At 36.3% G+C, this 27,753-nt stretch overlaps 2 protein-coding genes across 4 annotated transcripts in view; one reads left to right on the top strand and one right to left on the bottom strand.

Annotated features, from left to right (window-relative positions):
• Positions 1–22,041, top strand: part of ITGA4 (integrin subunit alpha 4) — a 38,718-nt gene extending 16,677 nt beyond the window's left edge. Inside the window, exons 11-28 of the mRNA XM_065637543.1 lie at positions 1,928–2,022; positions 2,390–2,480; positions 3,763–3,808; positions 4,187–4,341; positions 6,278–6,432; positions 8,739–8,888; positions 10,188–10,264; positions 12,970–13,120; positions 13,758–13,856; positions 14,290–14,369; positions 14,679–14,765; positions 15,328–15,418; positions 16,123–16,230; positions 16,501–16,620; positions 18,346–18,465; positions 18,971–19,069; positions 19,278–19,397; positions 20,276–22,041. Coding sequence (XP_065493615.1) covers positions 1,928–2,022; positions 2,390–2,480; positions 3,763–3,808; positions 4,187–4,341; positions 6,278–6,432; positions 8,739–8,888; positions 10,188–10,264; positions 12,970–13,120; positions 13,758–13,856; positions 14,290–14,369; positions 14,679–14,765; positions 15,328–15,418; positions 16,123–16,230; positions 16,501–16,620; positions 18,346–18,465; positions 18,971–19,069; positions 19,278–19,397; positions 20,276–20,368 — 1,937 coding nt within the window. The 3' untranslated portion in view covers positions 20,369–22,041. The remainder of the gene's footprint in view (positions 1–1,927; positions 2,023–2,389; positions 2,481–3,762; positions 3,809–4,186; positions 4,342–6,277; positions 6,433–8,738; positions 8,889–10,187; positions 10,265–12,969; positions 13,121–13,757; positions 13,857–14,289; positions 14,370–14,678; positions 14,766–15,327; positions 15,419–16,122; positions 16,231–16,500; positions 16,621–18,345; positions 18,466–18,970; positions 19,070–19,277; positions 19,398–20,275) is intronic.
• A 2,138-nt stretch (positions 22,042–24,179) lies between these two features.
• CERKL (ceramide kinase like) overlaps positions 24,180–27,753 on the bottom strand; it is a 52,881-nt gene continuing 49,307 nt past the window's right edge. For all 3 annotated transcript variants that reach the window (XM_065637994.1, XM_065637996.1, XM_065637997.1), the window contains 3 exons: positions 26,498–26,594; positions 25,147–25,322; positions 24,180–24,366 (listed from right to left, as the gene is read on the bottom strand). In XM_065637994.1, the coding sequence (XP_065494066.1) occupies positions 24,285–24,366; positions 25,147–25,322; positions 26,498–26,594 (355 nt within the window). In that variant the 3' untranslated portion in view covers positions 24,180–24,284. The remainder of the gene's footprint in view (positions 24,367–25,146; positions 25,323–26,497; positions 26,595–27,753) is intronic.

Here is a 27,753-nt window from a genome sequence, read left to right as displayed (position 1 = left end):
CATCTTGTCATGGTTTCAAACACGTGGGGATGGCCGGCATTCCTGCCTGGAAAACCGGCATGTACTCCCTTCCAGCAGAGGGGCAGGCACTGTAGGCTGTGTAGGGGCGGGATAAAAATATGATAGGCGTTTTCTACTATTCAAAAATTCATAAACGGTTTTAGTTTTTCCATTATCAAAACTTGGACTGTAGGCAGGGAGCCTACATTCACTGTGCAAAAACTGTCAGCTTTTTCTGGGCTCTATCTTTACCAAGTCCATGTCTTTCTTCACACTTCTGAATTACCCTTTTTATTTGCACTTATCATCCAGGGTCCTTTCACTCTTCCCTTTGTCTTGTGTTCTTGCTCCTGTTCCGTAAAGTGCAAATCTTGGAACAGTCATTCTCTTCTTATCTGGTCTCCTTTTTCCTTAGTCTTTTTTTTTTTTTAACTTCTTTGCTACCTGTCCTTCCAACTCCTGTTAAATTCAGTCTCTCCTGCTTTGCATTACCTTCACAATTTTATACACAAGTTTCAGTTTTTGTCCCAAACCATTTGCAAACTGCAAAGGAAAAAGAGTATCCAAATGTTGGGCTGGAGAACAGGGAAGTGAAATCAAATTAATAGCAGCATAGTAAAGTAGATGCATGACACAGGATATAATGTAAAATGGGCATCCTAAACCTGCAGGGGAAGGCAGAGCAAACAAGTGGATTAGCTTTTAAAGGGAGCAAAAACATTGAAAAGAAAAAGTGGAGGCAATATTGAGAGTGGCAGTAGGAAAATAAATTTTCTAAGAAAAAGAGCTGGAAGCAAAATATAAAGACAAGTTGGAGAAACCATTTGTCTGCAGTAAGTAATAAAAAAGCAGAGCATAGCCAACTTCTTCAACGGTCTAAAAAAAAGCCTTGTGAAGATAACGGCATGCATGTTGGTGTAGAGTCTGACCTCCTCAAGAACATACGTGTAGTTTTAATTAAGCAGCACAATTTGGCTGTCCTGTTTTCATCTCACCAACTAGAAAGACATATTTTGTGTCCTTTAGTCACCAAAGTATGGATTCAATAAATATGGATTCAATCAGAGAGCTGTTCAGTAAAACCAAACCGTCAGAGCTATACTTTTCTTGTGATTTTGGTTTGGTGCAACATACAGTATTTCCGATTTGCAGATAGTTCGGTTTTGCTTATTTGTGAATGAAAGTTCACAATAATAATTTATATTAGTAAATTTCAAGATGATGTCATTCATCTCACCCTCTCAACCCTCCACTTTCTGGTGAACAGCCTCTGGCTATTTGAACCACAGGGCTATTTGGTAAGGGCTGTTGAGGGTGGCTGCGTTGGTTGGTTGTTCATGTGTTACTGTACCTGTCTGGGATTAAGTAATCTGGGCATAGAACATATATCCCTTTGTACAAACCAGCCACCTTCAGTTCCTTGTGAAATGCCTGTTCAGGCTTGTTATCAGCTGTTAATGACATTTCATAGCAAAATAAATAATTGATTTCAGGCAGTGTAATAAGAGTACTTCTTGTGTTTCAGTGATTTAATCCATGTGGGAATAGCAGAGTGGAAGAAAATAATCATAGTTCCAGGAATACAAGGCTTTTTTTTTTTTTTTCCTCCTCAAAGACCATGATAATTTTGGCCGTTCTCCATGGTTACCTCTTAAGGATCAGATTCAGTATTGGTAGAAACAGACTTTCTCTTGAACAAAATGGCTATATTTGCCCTTGTTTTCCAGAAACATAATACTTAAGACAGAGTCAGATTACTGAGGTGGTCTGTTGTTTCCATTTGCTTTGTATCTATCTTCAGCACTTCTTTTGAATTCAGTCTAACAAATTTAGTCTGGCATTGAATGCATCTTGATTTGGGTTTCTTTAACTCTTCCTTCTTTATGTTTTCTAGTCAAGTGATTATTGTTAAATTGTTTTTCCACAGATGTAGCAATTGGGGCTCCACAAGAAGATGATCTGAAAGGGGTTATTTATATATACAATGGCAGGGAAAATGGAATAACACCATCATTTTCACAGGTATGCTTTTCCAGTAAAAAATAATCAGTCCAGAAAAACCTCAAGTCTAAATCTGAGAGGGGTTTCCCTTCATTTAACATTAAGACCACCTGAGGTACTTTAAAAGACTTCAGAAATTTTTTTTGCAATCTGTGATTTCCAGTCACAATATAACCTGTAACAGAAAATGAATTGATTTGGAGGCCTCAGACAGGGTTTATGGGATATAACATTTGCAGTAATTGAGGAATATTGCTTTCAGAGGTGTATTTTCACAGGTAAGCATGTAACTGCAGGATGGTTGTGCTGACATTTTTCATTGGAAATTGTAACTCAAAGATTACCTTTCCAAGAAATATTTTCTCTTCTGTTTTTTTTTCCTCCTCAGAGAATACAAGGACACGAAGTCAGTAATTCTTTAAGCATGTTTGGACAATCCATAGCAAGTGGCATTGATGCAGATAACAATGGTTATCAAGGTGAATTAAGCAATTTTGTTTATTTTTTATTTTTAGAAGACTAGAGAGTCATAGGGAACAACCCTACCATGATACTTGTTACTTTTTACAGAAGCAGAATCTGTTATTAAGATGACATATCACATCTCGCATTTTAGGGAAAAAAAAAAAAAAGAGGTAAAGGTGAGGCCAAGCGGTCAGTTTTCACGGTCATCTGACATTATTTAAGGACTGAGAATGATGTAAGCTCATAGTGCACAAGAGGAAGAACAACAATTTCTGTTTTGATGGCAGCTATCTCATCTGCTAATGTCAGTGAGCTAGCTTGGGCACTGGAAGCATGTTTGTTGTCTGGACTAGTGTGCTAACCTAAAAGTCTTGTTGGTCTTCACAAAATCTGGGTTTTGCCAGGAGTCACACAGCACTGTGACTCTCAGTCTGTGTGAACAATACCTGAACCTGAGTCAGGGCTCATGGCATTGGATCGAGACTGTTGTGGAGTCCTCGTGGGCATGAAACAAAAGTGCTATTTTGGTGTAAAACATATTGTCAAAATATTTTACCATTATGCAGATAGTTGTTACAGCAGGTCGGGTATTGCCTGTCCTGCCCCCATGTGTGTAAAAGCACAAAGTTACCATGAGCTGCATGTTGTGTGCTCTGGCTGTGTCAACAGAAAAGTTATCGGGGTTAATTTGTAATGCTGAGCTCAGAGGTCATGTATAGACTCTTGTATCATTTAGACTCATCTGATGATTCCCTTTTACAACCTCATTTGAGAGGTATATATGCTGTGTGTATTTCTTTCCTTATTGCGTGAATAGTTTTCAGTTAGTTTGGAATAAATTAAATATTTTTTTCTTTCTCTATGTACAATTTAATACATATAATAGATATAGCTATATATATGTATATAACTGAATTGTTCATGTATATGTGTGTGTATAGCAATATTGAATATTTGGATTAAAAAGAAGTCAAATATCTCCTATTTAGCTGAATTGTCCTTCAGTATCAGCCACTTAAACATGAAATAGAAATCATATTATGGCATTACCCATATCTGCAAGTCCAGCAAATTAGCATGCAGCGTTAATAAGCAGTGGGCAAGTATTTGAGGAATCATCTTCTAGATGGAGAACACTACCTTTGAATATTAGCACATGCTTTCTAATAAATAAAGGGCAAATCATGTTTTAATGTTGACCAAAAGGTGAATATGCTACAAAATGCTTGTACTTGAGAAGTAATTCTTGTTGAAAAATAGTCCTTATTGATCTATTTTTTTTTTTTTTGACTACAGATGTAGCAGTTGGTGCATTTCTCTCCGATTCTGCTGTGGTGCTGAGGTGGGATTGCTACATTTCGGTGCTTTTAAAGATCATGCAATTTAACAGTATTTTTTTTAAATGCAATTTAATAAAACAGAGTAGTATATTTTAACCTCCTGATATTTTTATTGGTGTCTTGAACTTCAGTCATTAGGCTCTAGAATGCTCTACAACTGCAACATTTAAGTAAACACTTTGAAGAAAAAGAAAATGTAATTCTGAAACTTCTTGAGGCACAAACATTCTGCATACAACTATTTGAATTCTGAAAAATGCAGATAACTTAAAATTAATTGTAAAACATAAAATTAGATTCTGTCAGAGGTTGTTAGATTCTGCAGATTCTTTAAGCTATTTCTGAAGTGTTTGCGAACATTAACTCTTTTCTATTCTTAGAACAAAACCGGTGATAATTGTTGAAGCTTCTTTAAAACATCCTAATTCAATAAATCGAACTAATTTAAACTGCATGGAAAATGACCAGCCTGCTGTCTGTATGAATTTGAAGATATGCTTTACCTATACAGGACGAGAGGTACCTGGTTATATTGGTAAGCCACTTGGAAAAATTCCAGTAAATGTATTCATTTCAAATGCACCTATTTACAGAATAATGCTATTGGTGTTTATTGGACCATTAATATGAGTTCAGTATAAAATGACAATACCTTTTTTAGCTCACAATTACCCTATAACATCGAGCCATTACACTTTTATTCAATTTAGAATAACAGCACATCCCTACTAGGACTACCGGGGTTTTGTGGCCTAGAAGAGATAGTGATGTTAAAAAGGCGAGATATTGCGAGAGTGAAGGTAGAACTCCCAAGTTGTCCGTTGTATCAACAATGTGGTCTAAAGTTTTGGACAAACAAAGACTAACTTTTAGCTAGCTGCTCAGTTGTGACGCTAAAGAGTTGAGCTGGGGCTGTGCACAACCCTTTAGTAATATTTCCACATGGGTTTTGCAGCAGTACTAAACTGGTACCACCACAGACAGGTGAATTCCGGTACCTGAATTAATTTGCGTAACAGTGGTGGGGTTAAATTCACACTCCTATAATACCTTTGAACTACATTGTAGTGATGGCATTTCAGATGGTCCCTTTCATAGCACCATAATAACTAGACCTGTCATTCTGATAGGTTTTTACATGAGGTGATATGCCATTAGGGTTCACGAAAAAACAGAGTGCACTCACGCTGTGAACAGTTTGTTTTACATAGTTGCCCAGGGACCACACTCTGTTTAGCACAGGGCCCAACACGGGTCTCTGTCAAGTGTGTCTGAACTTTCCACGTGCAAATGTCTGGGCTGTTGCTTTGCAATTAGGTAAGGAATTAATGTGGGTGAATGTCTTTTCTTAACATAGAATCAAATGGATTACTCAGCGTGAGATTCAGATGTCCTCTAAAAGCAGTCTTCCCAGACAGGGACGTACAGGACTGCTGGAGGACGCTCTCCTCCGCTTAGCAGCGGGGAAAAGATGTTCCTTTCTAAAGCAGCTCGAGCCCCTGAGCCGGCCAGTATGGAACTTTATGTGAAAATGAGGGGATCCCATCAAAAGTACCGAAAAATACATCTTGTATTATATTTTATTTTAAATAATGCATATTTTGCTTTTGGCAAAAACTGATATTGCTTGAAGCAGTATCTATTGGAGGGAATATTCATGGTGAACTTATTTAAAATCATTTACTTTCTAAATCTGACTGTATTGCCTGGGTGCTTTTAACTTGTTGTGCTATTTGTAAACTGCAAACAGCCTTGCAAATACATGGTATATAAAATTAAAGTGCTTAAATCTTCTGTATGACAATATGCAATTAACTTTAGGGACATGCTACAGAGAACACATCCAATGATGAACTGTAAAGTTTCAAGTTGAGATCTCTTGAAATTCATATTTGTTGTGAAAGACAAGCAGTCAGACTGGATTATCCTTGCTTGATTTGGACATAAGACTTTTCAACTTAAATAGAGAAGACTAGAGGAAATTCTGGATGTTCTAACTCAGCTTTTGGCAGAGATTAAAAAGTAATAGATCAGTAATGCTCTGAAACTTATTTGCAATTTGTTATCACAGCAATTCATGCTAACCTAACTAGAAAAAACTGTGAAGTTAAACAATATTTGTCAGTGTCTTCTGACTTATCTGTTTGTTGAAATTTAATGTCAGCCCTCTAAGTAACTGAAGCAGGTTTTCTTTAAATAGATTCAGACAGAAAACTATAAATATAACTTGACAAAATTATAAGAGCATGTATCAGGGATCAGTCATGATGCAATCAGTTTTCAGAGGGATAGAAGCTTTTGTTAGGTATGGATTTATGTCAGAGAATTTTTAAACAGAGCATTTCAAAATGGATATTATGGAATATACTTAAGGAAGTGAGTCAAAAGATGTAATTTCTATCATAATTTCATGAAAATTATAACACTTAAAGTTTTTATAACTTTTATTTTCCCTGGGGTTTATTTTGCAGTACTGCTTTACAATCTAAGTGTTGATGTGAACAGAAAAGTGGATACACAAGCAAGATTTTATTTTTCCTTCAATGGAACATCTGATGCAATCTCAGGAAATGTAAAGATTTACAGCAAGAATGTTGCCTGCAAAGATCATCCAGCATTTATGAGGGTAATGAACTTTTCAATATGTATCGCCCTGTAAATTGCCCTGTTGGCTTCTCCGGAAGCAGAGTTCGATCCAACAGCAACGATCCTTTGGAATTAAGGACGGTACTGACTTGGCAGTAAATTAGTAAGAATCTAGTCAGTAAGATCCTGACTCCAGTAGTAGCTGCAAAGTCACTGTTGCCCTGGAGGAAATGAAATGTGAATTCCTGCTTGTATCCCTCCGAAGGATGAATGAGGAACCTGTCATGAAAGTAAAAGCAACTGCAATCAGGACGAGGATATAATATTTTTGTTGCCATTCAATGGACAAGAAAAAATGAAAGTGATTCAGTCTATCAAACATCTTAGAAGCTTGCCTACACCAACAAAAATTTGGAGAATAACTGGGAAGTCCTAAAACACAAACAATAAAAACTAGCAGACGCAGAGGAACTATGTTTTATTTAACACAGAAAAGATAGACTTGTCTCCTGTAAGACCTTACCTAACGGGGAAAATAATTCTTTAAAGAATTCTGCATTTTTCACACAGGGAATATTTAGATGTAAAGAGAAACAAGGGTAATAAAATAAAGGGTGAGTTTGCCTGGCCTTTTCTTTAAAATCCTCAAGGTAGCAATTCTGTGACCTTTTGAAACAAACACCTATTGGGATGACCAGTGCAGCTGATCCTACACAGAGGCTGGGAAACAGACTTAATTTTATACAGCTAAAAAAAACCAAAACAAAAAAACCTGCAGGGAAAAAGTCTTCCATGTATTTTTATTCTTCCTTTTACTGATGTTTTGTTTATGACACCATTACAAGCCAATTCTTCATGATAAAGCTTCGGGACAGACAGGAAAGCTCATGTTATCTTCTGGCAAATTGCCCAGATGTATCTCAACTGGTAGTTGCACCCAAGTGGATGTTACTTAGAGGAGCAACAGCAAATTGCCACTTATAAGAGTTTGATTAGCTAAGAGAGATCTGACTGACAGCCACCCTTGTACAGATTGCTGTACCAGCATCAGCAGGTATTTGTGTAGGAGGAAGGATATTATTTGGTTCATCACTTCCTGTAGTTTATCATTAGTATTTTTTCCTCCAGGTAATTCAATTTTCCTTCTAATTCTTAATTAATAGCATTATAAGCATCTCCTTCCACCCACTGAGGTTTCTGTACTTGTGTGAAGCTTCTAAAGTTAAGTAAGTGTGAATATCTGTCAAGTACAGTCTTTGCAAGAGACAATGTACATTTTATGTATTTTGAGTAAAGACTAATTAATAGCTAATTAGTATAATGGAAGTAATATAAAGCAGATGCAGAGAAGACCTTGTGGAAAATGAATTAGATAATATGTGATTTGGCCAAAGCAAGCTTGCAGATAAGAATTAAAGTAGTGGCCATGTGGAGGGTACAGTCAGTGTCCGCCTGGCTCCTGCGCTTGGGGAATAACTGAGGCGGGTTTGCCGTTGTCAGCACTCGCTGCTTCAAGCTGTTCAGTTTTCACAAGTAGGTAGTTTGGGCTCTTATCTGCAACATGCCTATACTGTTAAGCTTTCATGTACAAAATGGTCATTTATTGAGGAGTTTAATAATTTTTAATATAGAATAGGCAATATTTGGATATTAGGAAAAAATTCTTCACAGAAAGGGTTGTCAGGCATTGGAACAGGCTGCCCAGGAAAGTGGTGGAGTCACCATCCCTGGAGGGGTTTAAAAGACGCGTAGATGAGGTTCTCAGGGACAAGGTTTAGTGCGAGAGTTAGGTTATGGCTGGACTCGATGACCCTGAGGGTCTCTTCCAACCGAAACAATTATATGATTCTAAATAAAAAGGCAGAAAAATAAAATGCAGTCATGATTTGATTTAGTGGTACTGCGGGAGAGCTCCTTTTGACTTCACACAGAAACAGCCATGGCTTTGGGCTGGCATGATGCCACTGGTTAATTTTCTCTATTTTAGCCAACTTTTGCCTTTTTTTCTGTTTGAGTGGGACAGCATTTCATAGGTGTCTAAGGCAGCATTATTGACAGAAGTAGGTTCACGATTCAGTAAGACTTCTTTTCATACAAGAATCTCCTGTTCTGAAATGCCTGATGGTGTCATTGGATGTATGATGCCCTTCTGCACTTCCAACTACCTCTTACAGTAGCAAAGATGTCTGGAAAAGTGTATGAGCCATATGGCATATGGAATTATTTTACATGTAAAAAATAAGTGTTCCTGTTTAAGTTAGTGCTAGGGAACCTTATAATCTTTAAAACATAAGCACACATGTCTTGTCTTATATGATTAACTCATTAGGTTTCCAATTTTCATAGAAAGATGTAAGGGATATCTTGACTCCTGTACATGTTGAAGCAAGTTATCATCTGGGTCATCATATTCTACAGAAAAGAAATGCTCAAGAATTTTCACCACTTCAACCTGTTCTTCAACAAAGGAAAGAAAAAGATGTTATAAAAAGCAAGGTTAGTGTTCAAGTTCTCTTTTTTCAAATGCAGTAAATATTCACGTTTTAATCTTCAGTTAAAAAAAGCTTTGCACATCTATAGATGTGAAGGAATGTATTTTCCTGACCAGCATCTAGTGCCTTGATCTTAATTAATAAACCAGCATGCTAAAAAATGCCAAAGTGTTCGCTAAAAAAATATTTGCAGAACTGGTATATAATTTGTATTATGATTTAAGAAAAAAGAAAAGAAAAAAGACGTGTGTGCAGAGAACTTGCAAGAATATAAAATATTATGTATGTCAGAACGCAGAGATCTGAAATTCACTCTTTGAAGTATTCGTTCTTTTACAACTAGACAGGATGGGCCACTTTCCGGTATAAAACTGTTCTTTAAAATTAATTCTGTGTTAAATACACAATATCATGTTGGTATTAATCCTGAAGTGTTTCAACGATGCTGCTGAAATATTAGTTCTGTGAAAGTATTGCAAGTTTTCAAACACATAGTCTGTGAGGTAAAAAAAAAGTATTCTGTATCCTTAAATTAGTATGAAATTAACTTTTTTTAAAAAAAAAAACCTTATTAAGAGTCAACAGACTTTGACTTAACCTAAACTCAGGATGCTCTGAATTTTTAACTACGAAATGGTCATAAGCATACAAAGACTTGTCACAACAAGTGAGCTTCATGTAATTCAGATACAGTTGACCATCAGAACACTGAGATACATAAAAGCTCCTTTTGAGTGGCGTGCTTCTCCTTTTCATCTTCATTCACAATTTTGTTTTAGAAACCATGGAGTTAGAGTGAAAGAAGGTGGTGTTGAATATAGCGACATAAATGTGCTCCATACCGCACTGATAACCAAGGCACAGACATATGCAACTCATGGTGTCTCTAGTCTCATCAAACTTCACCAAGTATATTATGATAAGTAAAGTTCACGTAATGAAAAGCTCTTGCAAAAGTCAATGTGCTGTATCATAGGAGAGAGTGCAGAGAGCTCAGGTCTGGATCCTCTAAAAGACCCGGCCCTTTTTATGTACTACTTTTAAAAAAACCTGAACCTACACGCACCAGTTTAACAGTGAGCGACTGAGTCTGGAGAATCTCTCTGCTGTCATTCTGGGTGCACAGAATGTGTTTGGAGAATGGCAAATCATGGCCTGATTGAATTGTTTTTAGGAGCAAGAGCTATTAGCCAATTCCAGATACTTGGTAACAAGGCGATTTGTTTCTTTCTTTGGAAATACTTTTACTCACTAGAATATGCATAATAGACTAAAGTGCTTTTTTAAAATTTGTCTTTTATAGTTTGTTTTTGCCAGATTTTGCTCCCAAGAAAATTGTTCTGCTGACTTGAGAGTTTCTGGAAAAGTTGCTTTTCCAAAGTAAGTATAATGTAGCTTTCATTTTTTTTGCGGGTTCAGTAAGATTTTATCTAAATTATTCTTTAATCTTTTGTATGTCAAGAACACTAATTTGCAAAAGTAGACTATAGACTTCCTGAGGAAATATGACGAGTAAAGCTGTGTTTAGTTGAAGAATATTTTAAAATCATAAATCTTTCAGGAAATGTAACAAAAGGTATATAATTGGAGGACCGATGTTGCATAATTAGAATTAGACTTTACAGCTCATAAAATGACTTTGTCACGAAAAGGTAAACTTGATTTCTGCACTTCGTATATAACTGGGCTATGATACAGTGCACAATGCATACTCAATGTGTAGACATCAGAACTACTGTTAAATTGACAAGCTGTCAATTATTTCTGCTGCTCTTACAAAGATACTGTACTTGCACTGTACAAAGAAGATACTTCAGTTTTGTACTAAGACATTCTTATATTTATTATTTCAATTATAAAATAATTAAGTGGCTCTTTTTCCTTGTTTACTTGAGAATATTACATCCTCAGTTTTATACTGCTGATTGAGACACCAGATGGTTCAGTATTATGTGAGGTTTAGACTTCTTTTTGCTACATGAATTAGCCTGCATTTTCCAAAATTAATTTTGTTTTGTGGTTTTTTTTTTCATTTACATCCCTAATTTTTTTCATATACCCCTTTGTATGTTTCAGTTTTTCCTATTTGTTCCAATTAGGTATCATGTTTAAGTCCTGTTGTTATGAAAGATAATCAATGCACTTTAAAAGTATTTAAATACAATTATTCTTGTCTTGCAGAATCTGTATTGCACCAAGCAATACTTTGTGAGATATACCTCCATTTAGCAGCATCTCTGAAAAGTTTTAAGCCATGTACCATGGTTTCTATTCAGAATGGATTTTAATGATTTGATTTTGTTATATTTTATCATCACAACCTTTATCTTCATTGAATATTATACTTCAAAGCAAGAAATGTCGGTTGTTGGTGTGCAGAAAGAGAAACTCTACCTGTTGTGCATCTCAGCTAGTTAGGTATTTTGTGTGTGACTTGGATTTTCTTGTGTAATTTATCACTTTTAAAGTTGATTCTACTTTAATCAAGATACTAGGTTGAACAACATAAGGTAACAACAGAAGATGATGACAATCACATAATTCTGATTAATCACAGCTGTGTGATCCTGAGCACAAGCTTTTTCATCTTCATAGATTTCAGAGTAAGATTGGTATCTCTCTGCCTACTTTATGATGTGGCCTGTAGCATGAATCTTAAGCCCTTTCGTTTTCTTGGGCTTGATGGTTATTTTATTTGAACGATCATAAACTTTTCAGAAAGAGAAGTTGTTCAGTGTTTCCATTTGTGACATTAACAGTGCAGTTTTGCAAGTACCTCAAAGCAAGAAAAACAGATTACAACATACCTGCTTGGCATTAGGTACCAGTAGTAGATTTTCAGTGTAAATAAATAGGCTAAATATCTTGATAAAGTGTGAAGTATCACCTTAAATTGTTGTGCCCCTAGAATCCTGATTAAAAACTAGTTAGCTGTGAAGCGTTAATTTATTTTGTCTAGACAGAATGCATTCATTATCCTTGAACAGCAAAGCAGACACTTTTAGTCTTAAAAGAATGAAATCAAATAGGGGTGTCACCGCAACGCTTTACTTACTAAGTTACGAGCCTTCATGTATCCACTATCATGTTTTGCTTAAATTGCTTAGATTTTGGCCTGCTCTGTAAATTCTAGTCCACAACACGCATTTTTAATGAAGAATGAAATCTGATTACCAGGGCAAAGCTCTAGTGCAGCTTTGTTGTAGTCCCAAATATGCACCTGGTGCTTTTGTGTACTTGTGTGTTAAGCTGGGAGGCATCTTTGTGACAGCATCTTGTTAATGAGCTTGGCTTTAAGGCATGGAAGAGGACTGAGTGGTAAGCATATAACAAGTAAAACAACTTTAAAATATGGCCTAAACTTAATCAAGCTACTCAAATGTTAACATTGTGGTTTTCTTTAATTTGCTTTTGTCTTAGAACCTATCTGCTTATGCAGTGCTTTTACCTTCTGTCGCTTTTCAAAGTGCCAGCCTCATTCCCAAAGGTGTTTGGTGACTAATGCTTTGGTTTCAAGCCAGAATTTCTGATAAATGTCTACTTCTAGGCAGCCTTTCTACAAGTCTTAATTAAACTTTAATGTCAAGCTGAAGTTTACTTTTAGCCCCCCATAGGGTGGCTGTACTTGTGACATGATTATAGGGCATTACATAGACCATGAGACAGGCATGTTCACTCCCCTCTTTGTGACCTGTTACATACGAACTCAGTCCTGTACTTTGAGTACAAAGAGTGAATTTTGAAATAATGCCTGAAAATACCATAGCAGTAGCACACTGCTATTCTTGTTTTTGAAGGAAAGGACCTGTCTTGTAAAAGCCAGAAGCACAACTGCTCTGCTAACAATGTTTTTACTCTCACATTAATAACCTTTGGCCTTAAAAAGTACCATACTGGAGCTGACCAGCATATTTTGGGTGTAATACCTTCAGTTACAGGACAGAGTAAAAACTTTCCTAATGATCTCCAGCTGAGCTTGGGCAGAACCAAATGAAATGAGCTAAAAGAGCAGTGGTGGAAAATTTTTGCATCCAAGCTCTATATACAATTACTTTTCGCTTATATTATGATCATTATTTTTATAGGCCTCATGATAAGAAAATGTATCTCGCTGTTGGAAGCATGAAGACTTTATTGTTGAACGTTTCTCTGCTTAATGCTGGAGATGATGCATATGAAACTGTCCTCCACATTCACATCCCTAAAGGTCTTTATTTCATCCGAGTCTTAGAATTGGTAAGAACAAAACAGCCTGTCAAACAGTAACCCTTTGACATTTTTCTTTTTCAGCCAGACATTTTTCAAATTATGCTAATAGCTTGTTGCATTTCTTTAGATACTGACAACCTACACCTCTGCCCTCCAAAAAAGCTGACAAAACTCCAGTTTTTAAGTTCTCAGACTTCTAGCTTCCTAAACCATGTGCAATTTAATCAATACAGGTGAATTACATCCTGGTTTTGAAATTATTTGATGGTAACAACTAAAATTTTTTTTAAATGGTTTCTAAATGTATTTCAGGATGTTATTGCTACTTTTTGTTTTTCTGTCTTTTTAAAATAACTGCTCCCTGTGTAAAATCCCCCTGCCACCTTTCAGAGGTTGGTTTTAAACTTGAGTGAGTCTGATGCATTTGCCTTGGCTTCACTATTAGCAAACAGCAGATGAAGTAACAGGACACAGCAATCAGTACAAGGCTATGTTAAAGTAGTCATGAATAATATGGATGTTCTGTATATTTGCATCAGTAAAATAGCAAACACCTAGTTCAGGGAAATAAAAACTACACAATTTTCATGTGCTCATGTAATTTGAAATATCGGGAAAAAAAGCGGTTTTATTTTAACCATTGATAACTTGTCCTTTATTTTAGGAAGAAAAACAGATCCATTGTGAAGTATTAGATAAAGAAATTCATGCAGTGAAACTTGAGTGCAGCATTGGTTATTTATATGTAGATCACAAATCAAAGGTAATCTATCTGTGAAGTGCCTAGCTTTAAAAACAACCAAAATACATTATGAGGATTTTCGGGGCGGGAAAGGAAACCCTGTTTTTCAGAATCTCTCCTTCATTCACAACTAACATCTTCTATTATGCTGCTATCTGAATCTCTCTGCTACTTTTAAAATTAGTTAAAATTCTCTGGAATAATTTATTAAGTGACAACATTGTATTATGCATCAACTGATTGTGCTTGGCTTCCTCGACAAGCAAGCTAAGGCTGTGAACAAATGTATTGGGTCAATAGAAAGGGAGTAGAAGACAGAAAAAGCAAGTATTTCCTTAATTCTGCATTTTTTTAAAGCAGGAAATTCTAAATGAGCTTAGAAGAATATTTTTATTTAAACTGTGTTTAAGACACACTATCATGTGATATAAAGAAAATTTTATTTCTTCTACAGCTGGATTTTAGTTTCCTCTTGGATGCAAGCTCATTTACCAGAGCAGAAGATGACCTCAACATCGTCATTAATGCTACCTGGTAAAGTCTAATAAAAATTGCTCAATGAAAAATATTACTAGCTTTGGAAAACAGAGTAGGGAATACTGGAAAGACTTAGCAAAGCACACTTGCGAGAAAGCACATCAATTGCAAATCTATAGAGAAAGGAAAATTACAAAAAACCCCAGATAACAGACATTAAAATAATGAGCAGGTTACTGCCTGACATGTTGTTACCAATAAAATATTTTTGTTTTAATAAGCCAAAAGATGTGTTTAATATTTGTTTATAGAAATAATGCATATGATGATGCATTTCATACTCGTTTCTCTCTTGTGTTCTTATAGTAAAAACGAAGATGGGAACATGTTGCTGGATAACACACTAACTTTAGCTGTACCTCTAAAATATGAGATTGAGTTAAATGCTCACGGGTAAGTCAGCTGTTGTTCTATTGCACATCCACAGAACTGTTGTCTTGTTACTAGTCTAAATTCCCAAAGCTTTTAAGGAGAAGCTTGATGTAGCTGAAAAACCTTGTGAATGAGATGGCACAGCTGTCCTGGGGTCTGACCCACACGCTGCTAAGATTTTGCTTCCACTACTGGGAGATGAGAGCAATATCAGTGCTGCTTCTAACTTGTCTCCTAAGAGACTAATATTTTTTAAGAACTGGAATATTTTTTTATAGATAAGAGTATTAAATATGAGCACAGCAGATCCTTGGACTTCTTGCTTAACATGGACCATATTCTGGGTTTGTCATGGGCCATTCATGGAGCATAGGTGATGATTTATGACTTTTTCTGATTTGTCTGCCTTTTTAAGAGGAAAGAGCACAAAAGTAGAAGACTTCTACTCAGTGTTCCTCTATTTACTTAAACACAAACTGGGGTATTTTCTTAGAACCAATCTTACTGGAGATAGCATGGAGCAGAAAGTTATGCTAATGATATATAGCAATTCTATTAACTAACAATTTCTAAACCATTGTAGATTTGTATCACCAGCTTCATTTATTTATGGAACAAGTGAGAAAGATTCACCAGTTACATGTATGAAGGAGAATATAAACTTCACTTTCCATGTAAGAGTTTTTCTTTGTAAACCTCATTATCCTTGTTTTGAAGGTTAATTGCTAAGATTTTCAGTGTATCTAATGACTGTCTGCACAGTCAATAAGAGCTTTTTAAGAGTACAAGGGCATAGTGAGCAACTTTTGTGCATTAGTGATGGGAAGTGGCTGTTAATCCCTCTTTGAACACTTTTTTTTGGTCTGGACAATCTTCCACTTAATGGTCAGAGAAAAAATACTTAGCACAAGCAGGATTGAAAGTGGCAGAGCAGTTCTGACTTGCCACTTCTTCCATTAACAAACACTTTAAAAGGAATTATCTTACAGTAACCAAAAGGAACTAGGAGCTCCGTATAAGAAGATCTATAGGTATCAGATTTGTCTCCAATGGATTAAGAGCAGGAGTTAGACATTAATCCCTCCTAGTTCCTTTTGCGTATTCTCCCGGAAGGCAGCCTGTATGACCTCAGGGTAGTCATCACACATTAGCACTACTTACTCATTGGGTTTGGAGAGTTAAGGGTTCAGTCAGCCTACTGAATGAATTAAGCAAAATGTTACAACTCCTAGCAGAATCCCCTTTTGTGACAGTGTAACAATGCAGGTGCTACCCCATTCTATGAAGTCCTATGTATTTATACTTCATAGATATTTTTTGTTGCTTGAATAGCTACCGTGAGTTAAGTCTTTAAATGTATAACGTTCTTCCCCACAAGGTTATGAATGCAGGACCAAGCATGGCTCCAAATACAAACTTAGAGATAACGATACCTAATGCTTTTCCACCCAATGACTTCAAATTATTCAACACATTGGATATCAAGGTAAGCACAGGTTACTTAATATAATATTATTAGCTATATGAATTCTATGAAAAAGAAGCAGAGCAGAACTAGTTACTAAGTTTGTATTTGGTTTGTTAGCCATGGTGAATCAGAGTGAACAAGAACAGAATGATCTTCAGCCCCATGTGGTATAGAATTCTGAAAGTAAAAGTTACATTCCTTTAGAGCTTCTTGCCTTTCAGAAATCTGTATTCTGATTATTGTCTGATGTTTACATTCTAACAGTGATGATGTTATTTTTATTTCCAGACAACAGTTGGGCAGTGTTCCTATAATAAATATCCCAGAGACTGTAGTGCAGCAGAAAAAAATGAGAACATATTAAAAGATGTTGTCACTTTCTTTTCAAAGCCTGCTAAGAGACAAATGGTAAGGTCTGTCTTTTGGCATCAGTGGGAAATAAATGACTGTATGAATGAGCCTTAAGACAATGGTATATCTTATATAATGAGGTCACCAGAGCAGTCTTCTAAGGATTTGTGGTGGGACCTGTGATAAGCTCAGCATAGTCCTAAGTGACTTTAGTGAACAAGGTGAGAACTGAGATGAGAAAGTTGATTAATGACACGTCACTGAAGTCAGCGGTGATGACAGTCACCTACAAAGAACTGCCAAAGGGTTATGTAACTGAAAGAGTGGGCAAACAGAATGGCAGATGAAATTCAGTAACAAAGGGAAAATGATGCATGTGGGAAAAACAGTCTTAATTTTAATTATGTGAACTATGCAGATCAAATATTCATTGCCTTTTCCACATCAAAAAAGGGCCATCAAATGTAACTAATAGGAGCCAGGTTGGAAAAAAAAAAAAGGTAGTACTAATGATGGAACTTTTTCACTGAAGGGTGTTATGAATGCAAAACATAAGTGAATTCCAAAGAAGTCTATACAAGTTAATGGGACTGAAAGTCATTAAGAATTACAAAATATATGGAAATAATTTTTGGCTCGGGAAGTTCTTATTAAAAATATTTGGCAGCTAGGGACAATATTGTACATGCCTGGCCTGTTCAAGTTTGTCCCTCCGTAACTGCTTATGGACCTGGCTGGAGATCAGATGCTTGACTGGGTGGTTGTGCTGGTTTTGTCTGGGAGAGAGTTAATTTTCTTCACAGTAGCTTGCAGGGGGGTGTGGTTTTGATCTGTGACCATAACAGTGTTGATAACACCGGGATGTTTTGGTTATTGCTGAGCAGTGCTTACACAGCATCACAGCCTTCCCCATTTCCCACCCCTCCAGCAGGGTGGGCTGGGGGTGCACGAAAGGTTGGAAGCGGACACAGCAGGGACAGCTGAGCCCGACTGACCAAAGGTCCTGACCATATGACACTGTGCTCAGCAATAAAACTAGGGGGAGGGTTGGCAGGGGGGCACTGCTCGACCACCAGTAGTCCAAACCAGAATTGCTGGTTACAAAATGTGTTACATTTTTGAGGGTTGGTTCTCATACAAATCTGTGTCCTGCCAATTGTTTTTGTTAAAGTACGATTTTATTTAATACTTTCATCTTAAAAGAAACTGGACATTTTAAAATATTTGGGACTTTAAGTAAGGATGTTACAAGGAACATCAACCAATGATTGAGAGACAGCCCGCACTAGACTATCAAATCAGAACTTAGTCATCACAGTCTTGGACAAGGAATATAGTCATGTACAGGCTTGCTCTTTTGTCTTCTCCAAAGCTGAGGCAAATGGTGCTAGCTGGTAGCGTACAAGTATGAGGATCTATCAATTGTAGTGTTTATACTGGGTATTTTATAGCCAGTGTCATTTATCATTCTTGATAAAAGCTAATTTGAAATAACAGTGTAAAACAAATCTACAACCAAGTTATGAGAAGTTATTTTTCAATCTAAAAAAATTTGAATTTTTAAGGAAAACAACCTCTGGTCTTCTGTAACAATTAGATTGGTCCCTTGTACTGTTCCTTTAGCAGTTATGAAGGTCAGTGATGTATGACAACCTAGAGTTACATCCTGATTTTGTAAGAACAAACCTGGATCTTTTCGTTTCACTCGGTGCCCGAGTGTCTTTAATACTAAGATGATAAAGTTGATAAACTTAAGTTTTAACCTTTTCCTCCCTTCTACAGTACTGCATGAAAAATGACAACCTTTGCTTACAAATATATTGCACACTTGGAAGCATGGAAAGTGGAAAAGAAGCAACTGTTCAGTTGCATCTGGAGGCTACTCCTTCACTTTTAGAAATGGTAAAGCATGAATTTTTCACACTTGAGGGGAATATTTCAAGGCATATTTGCTATATTCTCTGCATATCAATTCTAGATATCAACATATTTTTGCAAATAGTATGATTAAATCCAAATCTTTCAGGTGTTACCTATATTATGTTTTCAATGTTAAGTCTTAAGGTGATAGATGAAAAATGAAAACCACTAGAAAAAAAATGTATTTTAGATAATCACTTTATGTATTGCTTTGCCTGTTCTGGCTGGGTTATGTAGGATTGGGATTTAATTTCAACTCATAATTGTACTTTTCTAAGAAGAGCAGCATGGATATGGACTTAAGCAAAATCCAACTGGGCTTCATTCCAGCTTCTGGTACTAATTTGTTTTGTGATCAGAAAAAGGCACCATTGTGTGTTTGTGTGAGATTCTGTTTCTGTGAGCAGCTGTGTTACCATTTTTACTGGGTAGGAATTAATGTGTTGAAGCTATTTTATAAAAGATGGGATTTATTTTTTTAAATCAGGATGATGCATCAGCATTGAAGTTTGAAGTAAGAGCAACAGCCTCACCAGAAAAGAATGCAAAAGTTATTGAACTACACAAGGACAAGCAAGTTGCATATGTAAGAATTCTCTTAATGAATTTGTGCTAAACTTTTTAAAGTAGAAAAAACAACAGCAATTAAAATTGTGGAATTCTATATAGATATAAACAGGCAATAAATATAGCATTAATTACTTAAGGATGCAATTAATTTTCCTAGTTTGCTTTAGTATCTTTTAGTGGGGGGGAGAAATCAGTTAGCACTAAACTTATTTTCTGCTTTCCAGGTCTATTTGGAAGGAGTGCACCACCAAAAGCCAAAATACCGTGTTACTGTGCTAATTATTGGACTAGGCCTAATAGTTGGTGTTACCTTGTTTTTGCTTCTTTCACTTCTGCTATGGAAGGTGGGTTTTCAGTATTTCTCAGTTGTTCTCAGGTCAGGAATTCACACCGTTGGTGGATCTTTAGATCGGTTAATGCAGGTTAAAGGATAAATAATATTTTATTATGATCTGTCCTTCCTAAAGAAACATAACTCCTCCTGTAACTTGTGTTTTTTCAAATTACCTCTCCATTTCTCTTCATTTTATCTTCTGCGTATTCTACATCTGTTATCTAACACCACAAACCCCTTCCCATGTTTTATATGGCATCTCATGCTTGCAAATGATTTATATAATTTACTGATATCAAATGGATCATTTTTTGTGGGATAGTGCTCCATATTTAATGTCACTTGACACAGAGTGACTAATAGTCTATAACATAGTTTCATGACAGAATGAAATGTTTAAGATTTTAAACTGCAACATAAATGCTAAAAAAAAAAAATCCTATGCATAAGTAAAAAAAGAAAACTATGAAGGAAGCAGCTTCTCTGGTAGGCGATGAAGAGACTGTTAACTTCTTTACCTACATGCAGACTTTCTCTGTCCATTGTTGTTCCCAGGGAAATGTAGAAATGAAACAAATTTAACAGGAAATTTTTATTACCATTTCACATTTAAAAAAAAAATACTGCATTCTGTGGATTGTTATAGTTCACAAGCCCACATGTCCTTATTCCTTGCAGGGGAATATTAGCCTCCCAATAAGTCAAAGAAAAAGCAAACCCACTTTTTTGATTGATGAGTAATACTTGATTACTTGGTATGACAAAGCAGTGGCAAATACCATCGATCATAAACACCATAAATATGCATTTTATTTTACTTCATCTTTTATGGTTTAGATTTTATAACAAAGATTTGTTGACAACAGATTCTAAAATTATGTTTTTCAGATTGGCTTTTTCAAAAGGCAATACAAGCCAGTCCCTCAAGACAAGAACACAAGAAACAGCTGGAGTTTTACAAGTGGGAACAAAGATGACTAAGATGGCAAATAAATGTTTGATTTTAAAATGAAGAATTTAAGATTCAGGTTAATTCACAGGAGAAACATCAGTGACAAGAAAACTGGTCGTGGGCTCACTTGCTCTTACAAAATACACGTTATTTCCTTGAACTGTATGGAGGACTACACCTTAGAGTACTGTTGTTTTCCTAACATGAAAATGGTAAGACAGTTTGTTTTGAAGTCTCACAGTATTATTTGAAATGCCATATTCAAACAGATAGAAGAACACTAAAGATAAAAATAATTACTTACCAGAGAGAAGAATTTCTAGAAAGTAACAACATTTGGCCAATCCTGGAAAATAAGATCTCAAACACATTAGCATGAGTTATTCTATTCGTCTTCAAGTTTCAATTATCTTTTGATTAGCCATTCAAGGAGAAATCCTGCCTCATCTTGCTTTGGCAGTTTTACAAGGGTAAATTAGTCTAAACCATTAAAAGAACCATAAGTGGAGCACATGGGTGCAGAGAACAGCTATCAGAAGTTCTCTTGGGCTTCTGGAGGTAACCTTATAAGCCTTGGCTTCATGGGCACAGCCCCAGCACTGCAGAGACTGAGACACCCAGGCAAGCCAGAACCAGGGGGGGATGGAGGTGGATTTAGAGCAGGGAATTCTGTGGGGTAGCCTGGAGATGCAACACAGAATCCTCGCTCAGCTGTAGAAAGAGGAATGCATTGGAGATGATCATTTGTAGCCATCTTTAACATGGTACTTGCAAGCATGATAGAATTAGTCGTTTCATCCCTTCCTCAGATATTGGTGCCGTGATATTTTGGGCTTCTCCAATGAAATATTTCTATGTGGGGTTTTTTAAAGCAAGTATTTATTTCTATTTATTTGAAGATTTTTCTATAGTACTTAGCATAATAGTATTTAGTACTGTCACTCTTCTGGGACCTGAAAAAAAAAAAAACAAACAACCCAAACCTTCACATGATGTCAAGACAGAGGAACACATACTCAAAAGTCTCCAAATGCCAACCTTACTGGGCCAAATTTTATCTTTCAATGTGCCACCCTTTACCTGAAAGTACTTAGTAAGGAAGTCATTCAGAGAACTAGCTTGAGTTCTTGTGAAGCTTTTAGGTAAATACCATCCAAACAGGTAACTTCAGAAGCCACTCAGTGGAAGAGCAAACGATGGAATAGAAACATGGTTCAAACCACTGCTCTGCTACTACAGGAAGTTTCTTCAGCTAGCTAAGTTTGCACTGCCACCTAGCTTTGGTGAAATAGTACAATCCAGGGAAAAAAAAAATTGCATTTCTCCCTGGTACAACTGGAGGATGTACAACTTGTTCAATAACCGCATTTACTGCAGCAGCAGTGCACAATACTGCCTTTCTTGTCGGGCTTTGATGTCTTTCTGAGCTGCAAGGAGAGATGAATGTAATACGTACATATGCCTTGAACCTGCACCATCATATGGGAATTAGCCTGAGACTCAGAAGCAATACAGAAGTGCCTTCAGCAAGCACTTTTGCTAATAGAGTGTTTGCTGCCATAAAAGCCACATTGGCCACATATTCTAAAGGTATTGGGGACCATTTTGTAATTTCCTTTCACTTCATTTGATGCCAAAGATGTGGATCACTCTGAAGTAAATTTTTTCTCTAAAATCTTCTGCAGTGTAAGGACAAATGAATGTGTGTATGTTTTTTAAAAATTCAAAATAAAGTATGTGAAGAATGAAATATTTTCTTGCAAGTCTATGAAAATGCATACAAAATGCTTATCTTCCAAATGTCTTTAGTGAATTTTTGCACTTTAACAAAAATATCTTTGAACAGAAATTAGTTTGATATAACAGCATATTGCAAAAAATATACCTCAAATACTGGAAGAAGCATTAACATTCTTTTTAGTACAAGCAATGCAAAGAAGTGAAATGAAAACATTTTATTTATCTTTGAAATAGTTTACATAAGTCAGTATATGTGTTAATGTTGCCTTGGAAATTGTATACTTCCTATTCAGATTTTATTATTAACATGTTAATGTTGGCTGCCCGTTTTTAGGATATGAAGCAAAATTCAGTTAGCTTTTATAAACCAGGCTGACCAAAAAAAAAAAAAAGTACAATGTCCAGATGATGGCAAGGTTATAAAGTATCACTCAATTTCGTTGTATTAAAAATACCCCCAAAAATTAAGCACATGAATGCTGTTTCCTCTGCAAGTTCATTTTGTTAATTCTCAGTCATGTAATAAAAACAGTTAAATCTGCTGAATGTAGCTGGAATCTCCTTCTTAGACAACTTTAGGAAGTTTAGTTTGACTTGTCTTAGCATGTTAAAAATATTGGATGTGATACAGTATCAATTAATAGTGGTTTAACTGGAGACTACTCACTGTGACTCAGACCAGGGGTCGGTTCTGAACATCACGAGGACAGCCAGGCATGGGAACAGGGCTGCAGAGAAGTGGTGTCGTCTCCATCCTTGGACAGTTCAAGGCCAGACTGAGTGAAGCCCTCGGCGACCAGACCTGGTCTCATGGCTGTTCTCTGAGCAGGAGGTTGGGCCAGGGCCAGGCCAGCCCAAAGGGTGCTGTGACTGCTCCTGCTCTGAGCCCCCCAGGACAAAGAGCAGAACCAGCTGGAAGAGCCCTACAACAATTGTTTGTCTGGGAAATGGGCCTCTACTGCTGGCCAGGTTTGCCCACAGAAACTGTGTGAGATTTCCAACAAGTAACAGCTTGTTCCTAGGAGACAATCATCTGCTGTACTTTAGGTGCAGTTCTTTTTTCTCTTGTGTATTTATCACAGGTAAGAATTTTTCGCAAGTAGTATTTAAAATAAAAAGTAGTAGGTCTAGATCCCATGTGAAGGCCTAGGACCTTGACTTAACAAGATTTTAAATGACTAGATTTCCTATTATACTTGACTGCTTACTGAAGAAGGAACTTGAAGCAGCTCATTCGAGCCAGGAGACAATGCAGCTTTCATAGCGTTATTTGTCAGCCGCTCTCTGAATGGTTCATAGACAAGTGAACATGAAAACATTCATTTATCCCTGTGGTCCTGCAGGCAGACAAACTTGTTGGGCTGCTACTTTTCATCATCTCAAAGCAAGCCAGTTTCCAGAAAGAATGTAGTCTTAATTTGCTGTCGTCTCAAATAATTGTATTAAGTATTTAATAACTTGCAAACAAACAAAAACCAAATGCTCATAAAAATTATGCCCTAAAAGGCAGTTATAAAAATATAAGTCAACTCTTAAGGTATTTATCGTAACATTTTTCTCAGCAACAACAAAAACTATGCTGAATATGATTTCAGTTCTAGGATAGATAAAATAGTTTAAAATATTTATTTTGTATAAAGAGTAGTCTTTAAAATACATTTCAACAAAGAAAAGCTATATAAGACATTAGCATATTCTTTTGTATTACTGTTTGACAGGAAGTTATTTGAAAGCTAATACATAAAAGCAACATTAAAAATGATACCTAAAATGGAAGTACTTGGTTAAAAAAAAATATAAACTATCTATATTTTGCCACCATTATTTAGCATGAGGTGATATCACACCTCCACTCACCAGCTCTAATTGAGCTGAGTTATCTGACAACATGGAGAGCAACAGCAGACTTGAATGTATCTAATACTGTATTTTCTGCAAAAGCTGAATAATTTTCAAGAAAAAAAAAATATTTTCTTCTATCCTGACAGATACTTCTCAAACCTCACATTTATGAGACCAATATAATAATTTTTCATTTTTTCTTATTAAGCCTAGTAGTTTCTTTACAGTTAAGTACAAACTGATAAAAATATATAACTTGATTAAAATTTCAAACCAGAAATATTACAAATATCCCAGTTAAGCTGCTACAACTGAACTCAGTGAGTTGGGACTCTGTAAAACACAACTTGTGGTGTGTCCCTCCTATATGCACTTGCATGTTGCTTGGGAACTCTCCAGGTCATCAGTGTTCACTCCGTAGAGATTAACAAGTTGAGGATGCAACCTGTGAAGTGAGGAAGTCAAACTTTATCATTAACCCTTGCAATGGGGCTGTCATTTCTGGGGATCAAGGGGGAGAGCAAATATGTATGAACTGCTATATGGAATAAAATCAGGTGAATTACATTCTGACCATTCCTATAAGGTCACCTTTAGAAGTACATATTATATATCCTATAACATGATCTGCCTTTTATTTCGCATACCAGACTACTACCCTGAGCTCTGTGCCTTCAACTAGTCCTGCGTGCGCTGCAGAAGAATGAGCTGCTGCCCATTTAATTCCACTGATACTCCTCTTATTTCCTGGGCTCGCTCTTTGGTCCAAGATATGGAGACTATACTTGAGCAGCACTAAGTTCCCCACAATTGAACAACTGCACGTTTTTAAGGTTACACACAGGGCTTTCCAAGCAGGAATCCTTATCCCAAAAGAAGCTCCTCTTCCCAGAAGTCACAGACCTTTATATACATGTGTTCCCTAGGAATCTGAAGGGTAAAGTCCCAGGCAGAAAGAAGTGGAGCTGGAAGCTGATAAAGCATCAGAAAGGAAAGGCCAAGTGGGTGACAACAAACCTCTCCAAAGATGAGCACAAGGCAACAGGGCAGAGTCCCAAACAATGGCAAAGGGACCAGAGGGTGCGGTGCACAGGAGCACACAAAAATACCATTCTCACAGTATTTACAACGCCCAGTTTTGATGTCATCTGTACTATGTACATTTAAGATTGCAGTACTAATCTGTTACAGGCACACAGTCCATAATCATAATACTTAGCCTTACCGAACATGAACTTCTGATGCTTCTTCCATTAAGTCTCCATCTATATTCCAAGGGTAATTTCCTTCTGCAGAAGCGGCATTCAAATATGTATTTTCTTTGGCATCAAGCCCACTTTTAAGTCTTGGTTGTACTTTTACTTCTTGAACTGTGTAGGTCTCAACAAAGGGAAAATTGAACTAAACCAAACACAGATATATATTAAATGAAGACAAAAGATAGATGTAGTAGTTCAGCAACAAACTGGATTATTTGAAATTAAAAAGCTTGGGTGTTCATGGGGTTTTTTGGGTTTGGTTGGTTATTTTTTTGGTCTGAAGTAAATGGGAACACTTAACTCTAGCTTTGACCACATACGGCATTATAGCTAGCATTTATAGATTAACATGCTATTTTTATCCTAAATACTGTATCAGAAAAAATGTTAGTGTTCGATTTGCATTTCCATGTCAGACTTGCTCAGTTTACAGGTGAGATGGTACAGTTTGCACACAAAGTGGCACATGTGTTCAGAGTATGTGAAAATTCAAGCAGATTTTTTCCTGTGCTCTGTTCATCATAACCAGTAATCCTGTCCTAAACAAGGCTAGTTAGAATTCCAGTAAATGGTCATCTTAAGTTTAAAAAGCATAACTGGAAAGCATAAACTATTTCCTAAATGCAGCTGTTAGTGCTGTCACACGGAATTGTCATCCACCTCTCCCCTGAAACTCTCTGACCGTTGACAGATTCAAACCTAAACCTTCTTGTAAAAGTGATTTTCCATAGTCCTGAAACATTTGAACGGGTACCAGTGTACTTTGGCTATGCACTGGGTATTTAGGACAGCAATAAAGCACTGTGTTTGGATGCTTCATTTTTGTCTTTGAAGACAGAATAATGACCACAAGTTTGCGAACATTCATAACTAGATTGAATGCATACCTGCTAAAAATCAATGGTCATAATCCACTGCTGCCAGCAGAGCATGCAGTAATCTGCTGAAATTATGGACTTCACCTATTTCTTATAAAGAGTTTCATGATGCACCCCCAGTCTGCATTCTTCATCTCTGCACTACACAAAATTTAAACGCAGGATGCGTTTCCTTTGTTTTGGTGAAAGAGCTTTACACCCATAAAACTATGGTACAACACAAATACAATTTAAACCACAACAGATGGGCTGAAATAGGCTAATCGGTATTAGTCTAGTGATTTAAAAAAAAAAAAAAAAAATCAGATAAAAAGGGGGCTAATGTATTCTGACAGGAAGCTAAGTCTCTTTACAAGGATGCTAACATTAACTCTTGCAGCATGTCTACCTTCATGATTAACTGTTCTTTTTATAATCACCAGAAAGAGATTAATAGTACCTGATTTTTTACACTGGCATATCTTTTCAGGTGTTTCATAAACTCTGTCCGAGAAGTATTTTTTACGACAATAAGAGCCATGCTTCCATTATTCAACCTGAAAAGCAGATCAGTTTAGTTCCCAAAAGAAAATTCATTAATTTGGAAGTTTAACAGGCCCTTCGAAAGTCTAGGTTAAAACAAAAAAGCTACTAGAGTAAATTAATAGAATAGTCTCAATGTTTTTTCAAATCTTCCTGCCAAAACCCCACCACCACCCTCTGTAGATCAATATAAACTATGCAACTGAGGTTATTCAGCATCTTTGTATTTATGATATACACTGTAATAATAGAATCGTGCTCCCTTACCAACATCCATAATTTATTGAACATAATACATATAATCTAAAACACTGCTTTTCTACTTAACAGATGATTTTCAAACATCAGGGATCACAAATTTATCTTTATGCTTTTCTCTCCAGCAAAGTATAATGATTACCCTAACTGTTGTGAGGCAGAGCTTCGCTAATAAGCCATTCCTGTGATACATGCAAGGACGTCCCCATCGTACAGCCCAGTGCAGACAGGTTCATTCACCTCCTCTATTAACACTAATGCTGCCTTAAAATAGACCCTGATTATCAACTATGCCACTGTTCAAACTCCTGTTGCAATTCTCAGTACAGTTCTACTTACACATTTCACAAAGCACATGAAAGTTAAAAAATTAAGGGAATTTTGTATGAGATAAGAGAGTCATATACTAGAGATTAATCAAGAAGACACCCTACCGTGCAGATACTCAGTGGTATCCAGTCACCATTTATATTTTAGCATCTTTGATAATTTGGTCAGACAATGAGCTAGTACCAATTCACAGAGTCCTTAATACAACTGTGCCTTGTCACAGAAGCTAATAACGTGAATCTCAATGCAATCATTCCTAAGAACAATTTAAGTTACAGAGACAAATCAATGTTCAGCAGGAGTATCTGATGAACATAACATTCACTGCTAAGATAGTATTTTATATGAAGATGATGTATTTCGTATCTTCTGAATACATATGGATACATATATATATTTACTTATTCAGCATGTATACTTGGAAAATATGTTAAGAATGTTTAAAAAAAATACTTCCAGCCTATCACCACAGATCTTTCCCCACTCCTAGTTCTCTGGCCACTGAACGACTGCATCAGAAATGTTCTCAGACTATGACACAGCACAGTCTAGAAATTTTTTACATAGCCATTACACAAGTCACCT

This window comes from Caloenas nicobarica, chromosome 6 (assembly GCF_036013445.1).
Source record: "Caloenas nicobarica isolate bCalNic1 chromosome 6, bCalNic1.hap1, whole genome shotgun sequence".
In the NCBI taxonomy this organism is placed as follows: domain Eukaryota; kingdom Metazoa; phylum Chordata; class Aves; order Columbiformes; family Columbidae; genus Caloenas; species Caloenas nicobarica.
This window is presented reverse-complemented; position numbering and strand designations above follow the sequence as displayed.